At 33.0% G+C, this 19,100-nt stretch overlaps 1 protein-coding gene and 1 long non-coding RNA gene across 5 annotated transcripts; one reads left to right on the top strand and one right to left on the bottom strand.

The window, feature by feature from the left end:
• Positions 1 to 5,669: 5,669 nt before the first annotated feature.
• Positions 5,670 to 18,886, bottom strand: Nse1 (SMC5-SMC6 complex component Non-SMC element 1). 4 transcript variants are annotated; one of them, XM_074177954.1, is made up of 5 exons: positions 18,718 to 18,886; positions 18,436 to 18,661; positions 14,037 to 14,215; positions 13,553 to 13,754; positions 5,670 to 5,976 (listed from the first exon to the last, which is right to left on the bottom strand). In XM_074177954.1, exons 2-5 carry the CDS (start codon positions 18,530 to 18,532, stop codon positions 5,870 to 5,872), a joined length of 585 nt encoding a protein of 194 aa, XP_074034055.1. In that variant the 5' UTR covers positions 18,533 to 18,661; positions 18,718 to 18,886; the 3' UTR covers positions 5,670 to 5,869. The 4 variants fall into 4 exon arrangements, with proteins under 4 accessions (XP_074034055.1, XP_074034053.1, XP_074034052.1 ...); XM_074177952.1 differs by having other exon boundaries at positions 14,037 to 14,503; positions 18,436 to 18,626; positions 18,718 to 18,883; XM_074177951.1 differs by having other exon boundaries at positions 14,037 to 14,503; positions 18,718 to 18,883.
• On the top strand, positions 7,173 to 8,693 carry LOC141483371 (uncharacterized). Its single transcript, XR_012466049.1, has 2 exons — positions 7,173 to 8,398; positions 8,455 to 8,693. It is a non-coding gene; the product is annotated as an uncharacterized lncRNA (long non-coding RNA).
• Positions 18,887 to 19,100: the final 214 nt, after the last annotated feature.

Genomic DNA, 19,100 nt, shown 5'->3' on the forward strand with positions numbered 1-19,100 from the left:
AATTGAATATACACCACCATCAAAAGTTACACATAGATATTGCTAGATGATTTGTAGGATAAATATGTTTTTTCCTCGTGTTTTTAATAACGGTATATATCAAACCTATTAGTTCTCTGAATGGTGTTAAACTGACCACTTTACTAAGAAAACATGCTTTTGTGATAAATATGACCCAACCATCTGGCCAAACAACAAAAAATACATCTTTGGTTTGGTGGTCAAAGATGAAATAAGGGACCACTGGTAACAAACTAAACAGAGAGCAAAGTTTTCTAAACTCCAGTTACAGCAATTTTCTTTGCTGAAAATTGAGTTTTAAATAGGAACGATGAAATGCCATACCCTCTTTCATTAAGTGAGTGGGAGAGGTTGAGTGGAAGAGCGCTGCTTCTCAACTCCTGTTGAGAAGCAGCCTTTTGCCAGAAATGTAAATGTTATATATGTATATATATATATATATATATATATATATATATATATATATATATATATGTATGTATATATATATATATATATATATATATATATATATATATATATATATATATATATATATATATATATATGAAATCTAGAAAGGTTAATGCAGTCAAGCTGCTGGAAAATAATTCCATGAAAATCAAAAAATAAATGGATAAGTACTCTTTGATCATTCCCATATTGATTTCAATTTAAGAGCCACCGGTATACAGCTGTTTCAGCCTATTGGGCATCGTCAGTACCGGGCAGGCGGTCCTCGATTGAAGACAAAATGAGAAAAAACCAAGAAAGTACTTGATAAAAATAGCTGCGTAAACGCAAGCGAAACATAAGTGGAACCACCTATTGGTGTGACACCCAAGTCAACTTGCCAAGTTTTTATGTCAGTGTTGGTGGTTTGACCAATCAACCGACAACTGCGGTAGCAGAAATTTGGGAAGCTAACCTGAAATGCCATCGGAAAACGAATCCACATGTTTCTAGAAATGATATGAAATCTAGAAAGGTTAATGCAGTCAAGCTGCTGGAAAATAATTCCATGAAAATCAAAAAATAAATGGATAAGTACTCTTTTATCATTCCCATATTGATTTCAATTTAAGAGCCACCGGTATACAGCTGTTTCAGCCTATTGGGCATCGTCAGTACCGGGCAGGCGGTCCTCGATTGAAGACAAAATGAGAAAAAACCAAGAAAGTACTTGATAAAAATAGCTGCGTAAACGCAAGCGAAACATAAGTGGAACCACCTATTGGTGTGACACCCAAGTCAACTTGCCAAGTTTTTATGTCAGTGTTGGTGGTTTGACCAATCAACCGACAACTGCGGTAGCAGAAATTTGGGAAGCTAACCTGAAATGCCATCGGAAAACGAATCCACATGTTTCTAGAAATGATATGAAATCTAGAAAGGTTAATGCAGTCAAGCTGCTGGAAAATAATTCCATGAAAATCAAAAAATAAATGGATAAGTACTCTTTGATCATTCCCATATTGATTTCAATTTAAGAGCCACCGGTATACAGCTGTTTCAGCCTATTGGGCATCGTCAGTACCGGGCAGGCGGTCCTCGATTGAAGACAAAATGAGAAAAAACCAAGAAAGTACTTGATAAAAATAGCTGCGTAAACGCAAGCGAAACATAAGTGGAACCACCTATTGGTGTGACACCCAAGTCAACTTGCCAAGTTTTTATGTCAGTGTTGGTGGTTTGACCAATCAACCGACAACTGCGGTAGCAGAAATTTGGGAAGCTAACCTGAAATGCCATCGGAAAACGAATCCACATGTTTCTAGAAATGATATGAAATCTAGAAAGGTTAATGCAGTCAAGCTGCTGGAAAATAATTCCATGAAAATCAAAAAATAAATGGATAAGTACTCTTTGATCATTCCCATATTGATTTCAATTTAAGAGCCACCGGTATACAGCTGTTTCAGCCTATTGGGCATCGTCAGTACCGGGCAGGCGGTCCTCGATTGAAGACAAAATGAGAAAAAACCAAGAAAGTACTTGATAAAAATAGCTGCGTAAACGCAAGCGAAACATAAGTGGAACCACCTATTGGTGTGACACCCAAGTCAACTTGCCAAGTTTTTATGTCAGTGTTGGTGGTTTGACCAATCAACCGACAACTGCGGTAGCAGAAATTTGGGAAGCTAACCTGAAATGCCATCGGAAAACGAATCCACATGTTTCTAGAAATGATATGAAATCTAGAAAGGTTAATGCAGTCAAGCTGCTGGAAAATAATTCCATGAAAATCAAAAAATAAATGGATAAGTACTCTTTGATCATTCCCATATTGATTTCAATTTAAGAGCCACCGGTATACAGCTGTTTCAGCCTATTGGGCATCGTCAGTACCGGGCAGGCGGTCCTCGATTGAAGACAAAATGAGAAAAAACCAAGAAAGTACTTGATAAAAATAGCTGCGTAAACGCAAGCGAAACATAAGTGGAACCACCTATTGGTGTGACACCCAAGTCAACTTGGCAAGTTGACTTGGGTGCTGTATACCGGTGGCTCTTAAATTGAAATCAATATGGGAATGATCAAAGAGTACTTATCCATTTATTTTTTGATTTTCATGGAATTATTTTCCAGCAGCTTGACTGCATTAACCTTTCTAGATTTCATATCATTTCTAGAAACATGTGGATTCGTTTTCCGATGGCATTTCAGGTTAGCTTCCCAAATTTCTGCTACCGCAGTTGTCGGTTGATTGGTCAAACCACCAACACTGACATAAAAACTTGGCAAGTTGACTTGGGTGTCACACCAATAGGTGGTTCCACTTATGTTTCGCTTGCGTTTACGCAGCTATTTTTATCAAGTACTTTCTTGGTTTTTTCTCATTTTGTCTTCAATCGAGGACCGCCTGCCCGGTACTGACGATGCCCAATAGGCTGAAACAGCTGTATACCGGTGGCTCTTAAATTGAAATCAATATGGGAATGATCAAAGAGTACTTATCCATTTATTTTTTGATTTTCATGGAATTATTTTCCAGCAGCTTGACTGCATTAACCTTTCTAGATTTCATATCATTTCTAGAAACATGTGGATTCGTTTTCCGATGGCATTTCAGGTTAGCTTCCCAAATTTCTGCTACCGCAGTTGTCGGTTGATTGGTCAAACCACCAACACTGACATAAAAACTTGGCAAGTTGACTTGGGTGTCACACCAATAGGTGGTTCCACTTATGTTTCGCTTGCGTTTACGCAGCTATTTTTATCAAGTACTTTCTTGGTTTTTTCTCATTTTGTCTTCAATCGAGGACCGCCTGCCCGGTACTGACGATGCCCAATAGGCTGAAACAGCTGTATACCGGTGGCTCTTAAATTGAAATCAATATGGGAATGATCAAAGAGTACTTATCCATTTATTTTTTGATTTTCATGGAATTATTTTCCAGCAGCTTGACTGCATTAACCTTTCTAGATTTCATATCATTTCTAGAAACATGTGGATTCGTTTTCCGATGGCATTTCAGGTTAGCTTCCCAAATTTCTGCTACCGCAGTTGTCGGTTGATTGGTCAAACCACCAACACTGACATAAAAACTTGGCAAGTTGACTTGGGTGTCACACCAATAGGTGGTTCCACTTATGTTTCGCTTGCGTTTACGCAGCTATTTTTATCAAGTACTTTCTTGGTTTTTTCTCATTTTGTCTTCAATCGAGGACCGCCTGCCCGGTACTGACGATGCCCAATAGGCTGAAACAGCTGTATACCGGTGGCTCTTAAATTGAAATCAATATGGGAATGATCAAAGAGTACTTATCCATTTATTTTTATATATATATATATATATATATATATATATATATATATATATATATATATATGTATATATATATATATATATATATATATATATATATATATATATATATATATATATATATATATATGTATATATATATATATATATATATATATATATATATATATATATATCTACTTTTCTTTCACTTTATCATATGTATAGGTATCTATATGTATATGTTGTAATTTTTTCTGTCAATAAAATCGATTATTATTATTATTATAAGTGTTACACACAGGGTACTTGGGAGGGACAATACATCTCATACCTTGCTTTAAAGGGGTCTATTCTTTAACAGGGGGCTGCACACTAAACTAAACAAGCCACGTATGCAAAAATTTTTATAAAACTAAATATAATGCCCTGTGGTTCTGTGAGAAAAAACTTGAATCGTTTTATATGTTACTCAGGCATTCAATGATTAAACCTCGGAAATAAATAATTCAGATTCTAAAGACGAGTTAAAAAACATCAGATGAAAGAGTGAAATGAGACTTGACGATTTTTATCGCCCCCTTTTTTTTGTTTTTTTTTAGTTCCATAATTTGAAGAATGTAAAAATTTTGATGGATAATTTCATACAGGTTAAGATAGGGCAAGCTTTTTGGTAGACCTTGATAAGTTACTGCAAAAATTTAAAGGATTTTTCACAAAGAAAATAGTTCTATTTAATCTAATAAATCCTGCATTTTTTTTGTGATTTTTTTTTCACAAAAAATTACTTTCGTTCAATATGCTGACATATGTTAATAATATATTTGATGAAAATAAAGGTCCACGAACCTAGCCTTGTGATACTCCATATTTGAAAATTCGAAGCGGAGAAATATCTATACCTATTTCACTAGTTGTTGTCTAGGTAGGGTAACAATAATCGATACCATAAAACTCTAACTATAATAGAAGGATGTAAGGGACACAGTTGAATGCTTTGGCCAAATCGTACACGCTTATAGTTGCACACATATGATACTTGAGAGACAGCTTAATTAAGTCTCTTTCAAGGTTGAAGAAATTGGAATAAATTAATCTTCTCCTGATAAATATGCAACATAGTCCTCAATAAGGTAAATATAAAATTGCTATACTATCAATGATTGATTTCTATATTATCAATGAGTATTTACATATTATGTGTGTTCATATGCTTTTAAAATTTATTATCATTAATGCACTCAATTTGAGTAGAGTACAATATGTATTGTATGTATGTATTGTATAGTTGTATTACTACTATATGTTTTCATTGACAAAACCTATATTGTGTGCTTCAGGCAAGTAAATATTTATATATCATCTCTTCAAGAGATTCAAGAACACATCCTTCAAATTTGACTACTTTAAGGTCTTTATTACTGTCCATTTCAATAATTATATATTCAGTATCTTGGGAATCAACTGGACTCAAAAACACATAATGTATGTGTTGACAAAACATCTTCGTTATCTGCTTACTTTTTCAACCTATCCTCAACCTTTTTGTTATATATGTTGATAAAATCTATGCATTTAATTTTCCAAACACTTGTGTCACCCAATAAAATATATCAGAACATTTAAGATATTCAACAGTGGACCATGCTCAAGATGATTTCTGAGCCTAAACATTTTATTTGCAAATAGACTGTTAATTATTTATGTTTCTGTTTTACAAAAATACAAACCACTGGTGCTTTTACTCGAGAAGCAATTTTTCAATTATAATTTTTTTCTTTTGATTTCAAAATCTCCAGTGACAAAAAGTCTCTAGTGACAACAGTATTTGTTGAAATGATTTTATTATTCATTACCCAATAATATCTTTGTTTGATATATGGTCGTGAAAATATTTTTCATTTACAATAAATAAACAAACAGTATTTTACATTTTTATTGATAATCAAAATAGTGGTTCACTCTTGCAGGGAAGTTCAAATAGAAAAGATACACTTTACACTTTTTCAATATTATCAGTATTTAATAATGAAATATTTCAATTTCAAACATAATTGAAATAATTTTTTTGGTAATTTAAGAGTCAGCACATACTAGAGAATAAATAAAATAAACAATTATCACCTTCTCCTTTTTCTTCTTGTGCTCGGTCCTGGTTCGTTAGAATTTTCATCACTATCAGTATTCATATGAGTAAAGTTATTAGAATCTTCAGACTGAGATATTTCTGAAACCAAAGTATAAAGACTAGGTTTTTCACGATATTTTTTGAAAATTACTAATATGGGTTTATATAATTTTACAAGTTCATTATTACCATTTTACACCTTTGTAAAGAATACAAACGTTGTGTATATATCCATGATAATATAATTACACAATTTTCACAAACATTTCAATTTTTAGACGTGTTTCGCTAACACAGCAGCTTCCACAGTAGAAATGTATATATTTAGTTATTTCAGAAGCTGCCCTTCTTGCTAGGAATAAATACCGAAGGAGTTGAAAAATACAGAAACTTAAAAGGATTTGGAAAAGCTGAATACACTTATTTCAATTAATGAATCGAAGAGGTTTTGTATTAAAGTGTATAATATATTAAAATTCTTGCAAAGCGCTTTCGACTTTTGTCATCATCAGTGCTCACCTGAAAGTAAGTGATCTAGTTGAAAAGGGAATTTAGTGAAATTGAAGTTGTGAAATTTTAAGGTTAAAAAATTTTTTTGGAAAATTGTTTGAGATTACTTACTTGTCAGGCAACAGGAAGTATCATGATATTACAATATCATGATATTACAATGTACAATTCACTTATCATGATACTTCCTGTTGCCTGACAAGTAAGTAATCTCAAACAATTTTCCAAAATTTTTTAACCTTAAAATTTCACAACTTCAATTTCACTAAATTCCCTTTTCAACTAGATCACTTACTTTCAGGTGAGCACTGATGATGACAAAAGTCGAAAGCGCTTTGCAAGAATTTTAATATATTATACACTTTAATACAAAACCTCTTCGATTCATTAACAGAAACTTAAACAAGTTGAACGCTATTAAAAAAAAGTTGTACACCATTTCAAAGGGCAATAATTGGTCTGGTCAGCTTTATGCTATGACCTTGTTGATCTAGTGTTATACCGCAATAAAATTTGTTTATCAAACTGGTAACAAGGTTCACAAGACATTTTAATGGCAGAAGTGGTAATCTGTGTCAATATTTCATAAAAGAAAATAATTTATTTTATCCATGTGGACAATATGCACTCATCTAGGAAACAATCCTGGAAAATAAGCTCAAAAACAAAAAACATAAACTATTTACATGAATATTAAGTCACAGAACCACTTTTTACTCAGTATTTGTGATTGAACATCATTCACAAACTAATCAATCAATATTTTGGTATTAACCACCATAATAATAATAATAATAATAATAATAATAATAATGTTTATTGTGCAAAAACAGGTTTTATACACAAAGGGAAAAGGGTTAGCCGGAGGCTATCTTCCACCCGTCCCATAATTAGGAAAAAAAAAATAAGCATACAGTAAGAAAGACTACCTATAACAATAACAATTACAATAGACACAAAAATAATATAAAACAAACTATTATGAGATTATAAAGATAACATAAAAGATTACAATCGTTTTTGAACATCTAAGAAATTAATTTTCAAAGTACTTTTGAATTGATATATAGACAAATGCATATACGGTAATAAATTATTTAGATACTTTGGTGCAAAGTAAGAAAAACATCCCTCAAATTTGGTGGTAACATGATATGGAATGGTAAATGTATCTTTTCTTAAATTGATAGAATGATTATCAGATCGCTTACTAAGTAATCTGAACAAGTAATTAGGAGTTTTGCTTTCCAATAGTTTATATAAGAATACAGATATGAGATAACGAATTCTAAACTCAATATTCAGCTGATCTAATTTCAATAAATATGGAGTTACATGATTACGGTAGTTTATGCAGCACACAAATCTCATACAAGCATTTTGTATACGTTGAAGTTTGTGTTTATTATAGTCTGGTAAGAAGTTGTAATACACTGAGCTGCAATATTCAATATGGGGATAAATCAATGATTGAACTAATTTCAGCTTTGTTTCTTGAGAAAGCTGGAACTTAAACTTGTATAAGGATTTCAGTTTAAAAAAACAAGTTTTGTAAATGTGTTTAACGTGCTCGTTGAACGAGAGATTGTTATCAATATATACCCCTAAATTTTTTGCTGAACTCACCCAGTCAATCGGTTCATTGTCAAGAAAAAGATGAAAATTTGTTTCAACTTCATTTCTTTGTAGATCAGATCCCAAACATAGGGCTACTGTTTTATTTGGATTAATTCGAAGGCCATGATTTTTGGAAAATAGAAATGTATTTTCTAAATCCAAGTTCATCCTGGTGATAGCATGGTAAATATTATTAGATTGACTTGACAGATATAATTGAAAATCATCAGCATATAAATGTACGTCGCACTGGGATAACGTGGCAGGAAAGTCAAAAATGAAAAGAGAGAACAATAATGGACCTAGAATGCTACCTTGTGGTACACCAGAAGAAGTTTCCTGAAGAGATGAGCATAATTGACCATTATCCAGTATAACCCGTTGAGCCCTTCCTGTGAGATAGCTTCTCACCCAATCTAAAGAACTGCATTCAAACCCAATGTATTTTAGTTTACTCAGCAATAGTTTGAAGTTTACCAGATCGAATGCTTTGCTTTGATCAAGCATAACTAAAAATGAAACCATCGATTTGTCCCGAGAAGTAGTGATATCATTGATAACCTTCAACAGAGCAGTGTTGGTACCGTGTTTCTGTCGGAATCCAGATTGCACTTCTGGAAGTATGTTAGCTGTATCCAAATATACTTTGATTTGTTGTGTTATTATTTTTTCAAAAATTTTTGAGAATGCTGGTAAAATACTTATTGGACGTAACTCGTTGAAACAGGTGGGTGTAGGTATTTTGGAAGTGGGTAAAATATTAGCAATTTTCCAAAGATCAGGAAAAATGCCTTGCCTCAGAGACTCATTAAAAATATGTTTTACTTCATCTATGCAATATGGAATAATGAATGAAATCATTTTAATATTGATATTATCGATACCGAAAGCATTTGATTTTATTTTATTGATAGCTTCAAAGATATCCTTATTGGATATTTCCATAAACGAGAAACTTGCATTGACATTGAATCTGTTATTACTATAGAATAATAAAGTATCACTGTTAATTGTAGAATTTCCAGTGACATTAAGAAAAAAGTTATTGATTTCTTCTGGATTACGCAGTTCTTGCGGTAGTCTGTTGATTTGTGAAGAACTCTTTGTATTCACACCCCAATATGACAAATTTTTCCAAATTGCTTTAGAGTTTTTTTTATTTTTGTTTAAAATATATTGCATATATGCTGTTTTTTCACGTTTCAGAGCGTCATTAACGTAATTCCGTAGGGTTACATAATACTTCCTTGAAGCCGGTGTTCTCAAAGTTAAATATGTTTTATGAGCTTTATCCCTGGTTTGCATCATGAGATTGAGGAAAGTATGTGACGTAAGGCAGAAATTTCTTTTTACAATTCAACCTGCGGATAGGAGCATGTTTATCAAATAAATGTATTATACAATCATTTAAAAAGTTTTCTTTAGAGTTCATGTTTTGTAAATCAACAATATTGTCCCATGGCATGTTCGCAGCGTCGTTATGAAAATTAGTGAAATCTAAGTTTTTGTAACTTCTGAAGTATATTGAATCAGTAGGTAATTGTTCATGTTAAAAGCTGGTTACACAGCTGACCATTAAGTGGTCTGTAATACCATTCATATCAATAGTATTAAAACTTCTTACCAGTAATTCCTTATTTATACAGATGACATCTATGAGGCTTTCAGATGTATTAGTAATACGAGTGGGATTCTCTACAATTTGACACAAATCAAAAACAGAAAGCAAATTAATGAACGATTGAGTATCGTTAGAATTTGGATTCAGGAGATTAATATTAATATCACCCACTAAAATTATAACTGTCGTTTCTAAGTAGATTTGTTCTAAAATTTCACATAAATCATTGAGACATAAATCAACACTTGTTCCTGGTGGACGATATACAGTTCCGAAAGCAATTTTATATTCATTTAAGTGAATGATGATCCACAACTGTTCCAAGCCATTAGCAGTGATGCCTGAGTGATACACTTTATATTTGAGAGAGGACTTTAGATAAATACAAACACCTCCGCCTCTACTGTTGCGATCTAGCCATACCAAGTTGAATTGAGGAATTGAAACAAACTTATCTGGGAATTCTGGGTTGAGCCATGATTCTGTCACACCAACAATTGCAAACTCATATTCAAGTATAATGTCTTTGAATATATCAAAACAATTATTTAAGGAACGAATGTTTATTTGACCAATTTTGAAGTCTAATAGTTTTTTGAGGAGGCGATGGTGGGAGTACCATTTATGTATCTAATATATATATCTTCATTTCCCTTTTGCTTGCGTTCGTTCAATTCCTGCAATATCTTTTTCAGGTAATCTCTTTGAAGTTTTGTTTTGTCTGTGCTGATTTGAATGTTTATTTTGAGATCTTTCAGTTCATGCTTATTTTTCAGAATGGTAATTACATCTTCTTTACTATTGAGCGTTACTTTCAAAGGTGGAGGGTTGGCCCCATTCCTTCGGCCAATTCGATACGTAGTAATATCACTGGTGCCTACAGTTGGTGCTATGGTCTTGATGATTTTAATAGTTTTGTTCAGATCGGTGTCTTGATCATCCCCATCAAGTTTGTATATAATTAGATTTTTTTCTCTGCGCTGTCGTTCAGATACTTCGTTTATTATAACTTCTGTAATATCCTGGTTTTTATTCATTTTCAATTGCATCACCTCCTGTTGCAGGTTTTTCACAAGTTCAGATAACTCCTTAATAGCTTGGGAGAGTTTTAGACAACTTCCACAATTAGTACCTTCAGTTTTTTCCGTACCTCCGCCTATGCATTCTTCGCATTTATAAATAATTCCTGGAGTATCGCTAAATAAAGCACTTTGCTCTCTAGAAAAACCCAAACATCTGGTATGAAATACTCGAGTACAAAAACCACATTGAATGCCTGGTGATTTCTCGCCTAATGTTTTTGTGCATTTTACACATTTGCTTGACATTTCGATGAACTTTATAATTTCAACTGCACTTAAGAGGAATGAATAATTTTTACTTGAACTGCACTGATGGATTCTTCACACTACGAACTAATGGAGATCCAATATTCACTAATTTTTGATAAATATTAATAAGAGAAGCTTGAATTTATTGAAGAGCGATTGAAAACACGTCTAGCCGTAAATAGTAATGGATAGTAAATCTTATGGTCTTCAAAATCCTTATCAGAGTTATCGTATATATATCATCTCCAAAATTATTATCTCCAGGAAAACAAAGACACTTTTCATTTTTATTATAAGAATTTATCGATGCCACATTTACACTAAGAGAAGTTGTTTATTTTTATTGAATGATCGAGTAATCATTGAAATAATAAAAATTGACAATATTTGTTTGAGCAGTGCCTCTAACCCAAAAATTACGAAAAACTATGAACGATTATTTCTCACTATAGATTTTCATAAACCTCAAAAAATTAATTCCTCTCCATACCTTACCATAAGAATCGATCCTTTAACTACTTTCTGTACAATCTTCCATCGACCTGGAAAGTTATCATCAAGAAACTGTCGTACTGGTACTACGCAATGAAGAGGAGTCCCATCTTTTCAAAAAAATATCTCTTCATTATTCAGCAAATTGTAATACCCTTCACCATTCAGATTTTTTTTAAAAACAAAACACAAGCACTACGGGAAAATCTTTAAGGCTCTATAAGAGCAGTGCCTGTGCGATTCACATTGGATTTGAATCACTGGAGATTATACCCATTTGGAAAAACATTCTCAGGAAGTTTATTCCATATGAACGCAGTTCTCCAAATGAAACAATTTTTAAACAGTGAAATTCGATGTGCACTGAGTTGAACCTCAAAACGATGAGCAGCCACAGTCCGTCGCGTAATTGGTGGAATTGATGGAATCAAATGTATCTAGTCACTTGAACACAAATGAAAGAGTTCTTGAACAGCGAAGTTCAAGGTGTACTTCCGGTGAAAGTATCTATAGAAGAGAGATAAATCTCCAACCTTTCTTCGATGTTACAGACTATTAAGGTTGCAGGTGATGTTCGGGTCTCCGATCAGGTGGATGGCTCTTTTCTAGATAGAATCCAGCAGCTTCAGGGTATGCTTAGGGTGAAGCTGCATACATGAGAATAATACTCCATAGAAGGTCTGATATGAGCTTTATAAAGCATCAAAAGTTGCTGAGGTGTGTACAGTTTTCTGGTTTGGAACAGTGTTCCAAACTTTTGAGAAGCAGCCTTTGCTATTCCAGTGACATGATTGTGCCGAGACATATTGGTGTCCATTTTAACCCCCAACAAACTTTTCGAAGCAGAAAGCGAAATCCCCAGCCACCGCCATAGATTGAGGTGAGCACTTCTGTCGAGCTTCGGGATTGGTTTTTGTTGTGTCTGTTTTGTTTATTTCATATGTGTGTGTTCCCACAAGTAGCAAGGGAAGAGTTGGTCACCTCTGGCAGAGCCCCGCATTACCAGAGGAAGGCTGGGTTTTTGTGGCATTGAATTGAACCTAGATACTTTCACCCCAATTAAAAATCACCTCTACATCCCCATTAGGATATGCAACCTCCTGCTTCCGTATTCTGGAATCCAAATAGAATGACGAGACAGGTGCGTTGTCGTCAGCAAAGCAATATAATGGATTCTTGGTTTTTTCCACTAAGTTGTTGATATACAATAAAAAGAGGGTTGGAGACAATATGGATCCCTGGGAAATACCATCGTTGATGATATAAGTATTCGAGAGATATCCATCGACGGCCACTTGCAGGGAACATTTTTTCAATAAGCTGGAGAGCCGTACACAAAAATGATCCAACAAGCCATACATCGAAATTTGGCCAGCAAACCCTCATGTAACACACGGTCAAAAGCCTTAGAAATATCAAGTGCAACAGCTCTTGCTGACAAAAAATCATACTACCAAAACATTTAGTTTTTGGGAATATTTGGTGTAAATTTGGGGAGCCACTATTAGATTTGAATCACTCCAGTATCGAAGATTTTGAGGATTTACTTACTAGTTCAGATAAAATCTACATTGATTCCACATTACAGAAATATGTGGTGTACAATGACGTGTTCTGAGAGGATTACACATAATTCAACTTTTTGGTTGAGATAATGTAAGACACTGATTAGTTAAACATTGCATATACATTAAGACCTGCTCCATATAGAATGAATAAATGAATGTTTTTTCTGATAACCACATTATGTTGATAATATTTACACTAGTTCTCAGATGGGATGGAGGGTTCTCAAAACAACAACCAGTTAGTAAGAAACCATCTGTTTTCTAGCCCTGAACGAATTTTTATTACAAAAAAAAATAGTATGGTTAAGGCTTTTACGGCCAAGATTTTCAATGACACTATTTTCGGGTTTGAAGGCAGTCAGTTTTTGGAATTTATCCCTGACATTTTACTGGCGTGAGTGGCTAGCTTCTTCAGAGGTTTATATATTCTGAGTTATCTCCGATGACATCAGAGATAAATGAATAAACCTCTGAGAAAGCTAGCCACTCCAAAAATCGACCGCCTAGAGTGTTATATAACAAATGTATATACTCACTATTATTTGATTTGTTTACTGATGATAATTCTGCCATCTCTTCTTCATCGTCTGATCTGTGCCCGTTTTGTGATTGATAAGCTAAATCCAAGTCGGTACCACTCCAACGCTTATGGCAACAGGGACATGTTTCTTGATTTACTAAATACTTGGATAAACAATAGGAATGTAACATCTTATGACATGACTGACACTGATTTCCCTGAAAAAGTTGATAATGTCAGATAAAACGCCTTAATTTTTTTTTTTCAATTATGAAAATGGTATGAATGTATTTGACATTATTTCTTGTTGAATTAACATAAAACAAAACGCCTCGAATTTTTTTATAAATCATATAAAATGGTTGATTCATTTTAATCAAATATTCTTAACCTACCAATTAATAATTGAATTTTCCAGGACTGACTCAATTCCGGTTTTCTGCTCTATTAGAATTTTTATTTATCCATAATGTCTTTTGGTACCGTGAGATTCAACTTACCGAAAACACCAATTCCGAACAGAGATTACACATAGAGTTTGGACAATGAGTTTTCAAATAAGAAGTAAACTCTAAAATAAGTCTTGGACCCAAATGGACATGAGCATCTTTTCTCACAAAATATCCTGCCTTTATCCATTTATATAAAACATTCTGACCATTATCCCTTGAGAAAAATCCTGTAAGTGTAGACGTGATATTAATACAAACAATGAAAGTTAACTTGTAGTCCTCTGAATTCAGAATTTCATGTAGTATGGTGTGAAAGTATTCCAGTTCTAAAGCTGAATAGATATTTTGTAGCCTCGATAGCTGATCATTTTTAGTATTCAACCAAATAATCATATCATGGCACGTAACTTCACAGGTACTGATTACTATTTTGAAGAACTGTTTGGATATTTCTCTATTTATTTCAATAATTAATGTTCTCAGGTCCGTTAGGTTTTCAACTTTTTCAGTAGCTCCTAAAACAAATTACCTCTATTTACACTCTTAGGTCAATTTGGATAATTGATATGAGACAGTAATATCAAAGTGTTATTCCATTGAGTTAATGAAAAATGTATTTTTGTTGTTGAAAAATTTGAATTAATTTTGATTGTAAGATCTGCATAACATATGTTTATATTTCAGAATCAAAATATTTAATCATTCACAAAAACTAGATGGGGTCCAATGTTTACCCTGTTTAATAAGTAGCATATAAAAACACTAAAATAGTAGTAACTTTGTACCGTATGTTAGGCAAACTAAGTCAAAATTTCCCCGTTGGTTCAACAATGATTTGAAGAAACTCATTATTGAAAAGAAAAAAGCTCATAAAACCTATAAACTTAGTAAATCTTGGGATGACTAGCAAATATTTTCAGATTTCAGAGCACGATGCAAACTGGCGTTAAAAATTTGTCATGATGATTATATTAAAAGAATTGAAAATAACTTGACATCAAACATGAAAAGCTTTTGGAATTTTGTTAACAACAAACGGGAAAATTATGGCTTTCCTGATATTATGTACTGCGGGGATAATATTTATAAGAATGGAAATGACATTGTTAATGCAGACCAGTTTCAATCAGTTTATAGACCACTTAAAGATAATAAAATACCAATATTAGGTTATGAGAAAACAATTGATATCAATAGTTGTACAGTTTCCTTAGACATTATTCTACAAAAATTATCGGAATTAAATCCATATAAGGGTCCGGGACTAGATGGCATTTCACCGATGCTACTGAAAACCTGTAGATTTACACTAGTTAAACCATTATTCTTATTATTTTCAGCTTCACTTAGTTTGGGAAAATTCCCCCTCATTTGGAAATCAAGTTATATAACGCTATTTTTCAAGTCTGGTAACAAAGCTGACATAAATAATTTTAGACCGATCATCATATTAAGTACAATACCCAAACTACTTGAACATTATTATTATCATTTGTGATAATATAAAGAGTCCTTTAAAACAAGTGATTATCGACGAACAGCAAGGATTTAGTTAAGGTAAATCCACCAACACTAATCTATTGTTGTACACCCAGTATATTTTGAACGCTCTGGAAAATAAACAACAAGTGGACGTAATTTACACAGATTTTTTAAAAGCATTTGACATCATAAACCATAAAGTTCTTTGTGGAAAATTAAAGGCAATCGGCATTTTTGGGAGTTTGCTGGACTGGTTCTCAAGTTATCTTTGTGATAGATCATAGTTTGTGAAAATTAAAGGATTTATCTCTCACGAGATATCTGTTACCTCAGGAGTACCTCAAGGGAGTCACTTGGGACCTTTTCTCTTCAATATCTTTGTGAATGATATCGAAGAAAAAATTACTCACTGTGAAATACTGATGCTTGCAGATGATCTAAAAATTTTTAGAGCAATTGATTCGTTGCAGGATTGTGCGAAAATTCAAATGGACCTTAAATCTTTTTCTGATTGGTGTAAGATGAATTATATGGATGTCAAAGTTGCAAAATGTAAAAGTATTTCCTTTTCAAAGTCATTAAATCTTTATACAGCTGGTTATAGTATTGCAGGGAAGAAGTTGGAACTTGTACAATCTATACGAGATCTGAGTGTTATGATGGATGACAAGATGGACTTTCATTTACAGTATGAACACATACCTAACAAAGCGATGAAAATGTTAGGATTCATATGCAGATCAACAAAAGATTTCACCAACATTTTTTCTATTAAAATACTATACTTTGCATTGGTTAGATCAGTGATTGAGTATTGCACTTGTACATTGATTGAAGTACATACTTCAATCACAGTTATGATAGTGAGAAAGTTCAGAATAAACTTCTTAGATATGTTGCCTACAAAATGAACATGCCAGCTAGTAGTCATTCGCTCTTTGAAATTCGCTCTACTATTGGATTGCTCAAACTCAGTACAAGATGGGCACATGCAGACATAATATTCCTACATAAATTGTTGAACAACGAAATTAATTGCCCAACTCATCTCTGTCAAGTCAATCTGCATATTCCCCCGAGAAGGACACGTAACAACCAAACTTTCAGTCTCGACTTTCATAGGTGTAATTATGGAAAACATTCTCTTTTGTCCAGAATTCTATCGAATGCTAATGGGACCAATATTGATTTTTTTCATATCTCTCAGAGCACTCTTAGATATACTCTGCGTGGTTTAGATTTATAAGACTTTTTTTTATCACAATTTTATTTTAATTTTCTCTATGTAGGTTAATTTATTAGATATGTAGATACTAGAATAGTTAACTTTCTGAAGTTAATATATTGTATAAAAATTGGGGGTTACCCGTTGAATAAATAAATAAATAAATAAAATTTTGTCATAATGATCTCCTGAGGACGCTAACTTGGTTAGCGAAACGCACGTCGAGAAACTAATTTTGTTTGTTTGTTTGTTATTTCCTATTAGATAACTATTTGTTCATTCAATAATAAATTATCTGTTCGAAAATACCACCTATCTTTTGGAATTCATGAACCATCAATATGCCTAGTATGTAATTGGATATTAAAACAAATATGTCAAAAATATTGAATTTATCCTTCATAAGTATCTAATTGCTTGTTCATGAAATATTTATATGTATAAATACAGATTCCAGCCGTTAAAAGATATCAAAGTAGTTCCAGAAGGTCTAGAGATTCCAAATTTTGGTACTGTAATTCAGAATTTTGAATAAAAAAAACATTTCATTCTTTGTGATTCCAAAAAAATTATTGATTAGTTACGTACCAAATAAAAATTTTTTGTCAAGTGAAGAGATCGAAAGGGAGAAATAATGCGAACTAAATATCAGAAACTAATGTAGAAGGAAGAGTGAGCTTTGTTGAAAAAAAATAAAATATTAAATTCCAAAGTAGTCTTTCTCTTATATTCAAATAAGCAGCAACAAAGTTTTGTGAACTATTCAAATAAGAAGGAACGTCAATATAATTACAAATGAATAGTAATTTCTGTTGAATATGAAGAGATGAGCCTGAAGTGTCTGAAATCGGAAAACAAACCAACTCATCGGGTGTAATGGTAGCAATCTTATTGGTCAAAGCTGAAAACAGCAGAGCACTTACAAAATTATCTAGACCATAGGTATTGTTTCCCCCAAAATTTAAAAATATTTCAATCAATACATTCTAGGAAGAAGGTGGAATCATTTTCTTGTCACCTTCGTAATCATACCCAAATTGTAAGTAGAGGATTATACATTATTTTAAGAACAAAACATAAGCACTATAGGAAAATCCTTAAAGCGCTCTAGGAGCGGTGCCTGTGCCAAATAGTAATTCACATTGGATTTGAATCGCTGGAGATTAAATCCATTTGGAAATACGCTCTCAAGAAGTTTATTCCACATAAATGCAGTTCTCCAAATGAAAGAGTTCTTGAACAGTGAAGTTCGGGGTGTACTAAGTTGAACCTCAAAACGATGAGCAGCCACAGTCTGTCGCGTATTTCTGATATGTACCGCTCTTGCTAGAATTAAATGTGACAAGTCACTTGAATACCTCCCAGGGAAGTATATATAAAAAAGAGACAAATCTCCAACCTTTCTTCGATGTTCCAGACTATCAAGGTTGCAAGTGATGTTCACGTCTCCAATCAGGCGGATGGCCCTTTTCTGGATGTAATTAAGCAGCTTCAGGGTATGCTTAGGAGCGGAGCTCCATAAATGAGAACAATACTCCAAAGAAGGCCTGATCTGAGGTATGTACAGTTTTCTGGTTCGGAACAGTGTTCCAAACATATTGGTGTCCATTTTAACCCCCAACAATCTTATCGAAACAGATAGTGGAATTGACCTGTGATATCTATATAAGTATATAAAAACAAATTTTCCACTAATGCAATGTTCTGTTACGTGCCACCTGGTCTATAAGAAGTTATTACCTTCACTGATACATTTACAGAATTCCAGTGCATTCTGTACAGTTGTTATGCCATTCCTAAGCATATACTGAACTAAATAACGATGAACTGTATTCATTTTATAGTAAAATTATCTGGAATCCTCTTCTATTTCCACAGTATTCATTTCACTTCAAAATGTATGTGCTTTTTTAATAATCTGCTTTTCAAACCTGAAAAAATTATTGTATATCTTTCCAATTTCAAACTAAAATCATAAAATAAAATATCTCTGTGTTTATTCCAACTTTCAGGACTACTGACCTGATATTTGGTGCCTTTTTGAAGTAGTAATATAATGAATTCAAAGCAATAATTGCTATGAGACAGCAAAAATTAGGTTACTTTTGTCATTAATTTTCATTTCAAATTTCGAAATGCATCACCTTCTACACAGGTTAATAATTTTCAGTGTTGCTAGCCAAAAAATTTGAGGTTCAAACAAATTCCCTAAGACTTTTCAACAGAAGTGAGTTCTTGAATTCTCCAATGAGTCTACCGATTTATCCATGGATTAATCTATTAGTCCATTTGAAACAGCGCGTTTCTTTTGAATTCAATTGAATTGAATTGAATTCTATTGAATTAATGAATTCTTGATTTCGATTTATAATTATACAAGCGCTACCATTTCGAATGGACCAATA

This window comes from Leptinotarsa decemlineata, unplaced genomic scaffold (assembly GCF_025532065.1).
Source record: "Leptinotarsa decemlineata unplaced genomic scaffold, Ldec_3_MD MMD2_tig00003335_RagTag_RagTag, whole genome shotgun sequence".
Taxonomy (NCBI): Eukaryota; Metazoa; Arthropoda; class Insecta; order Coleoptera; family Chrysomelidae; genus Leptinotarsa; species Leptinotarsa decemlineata.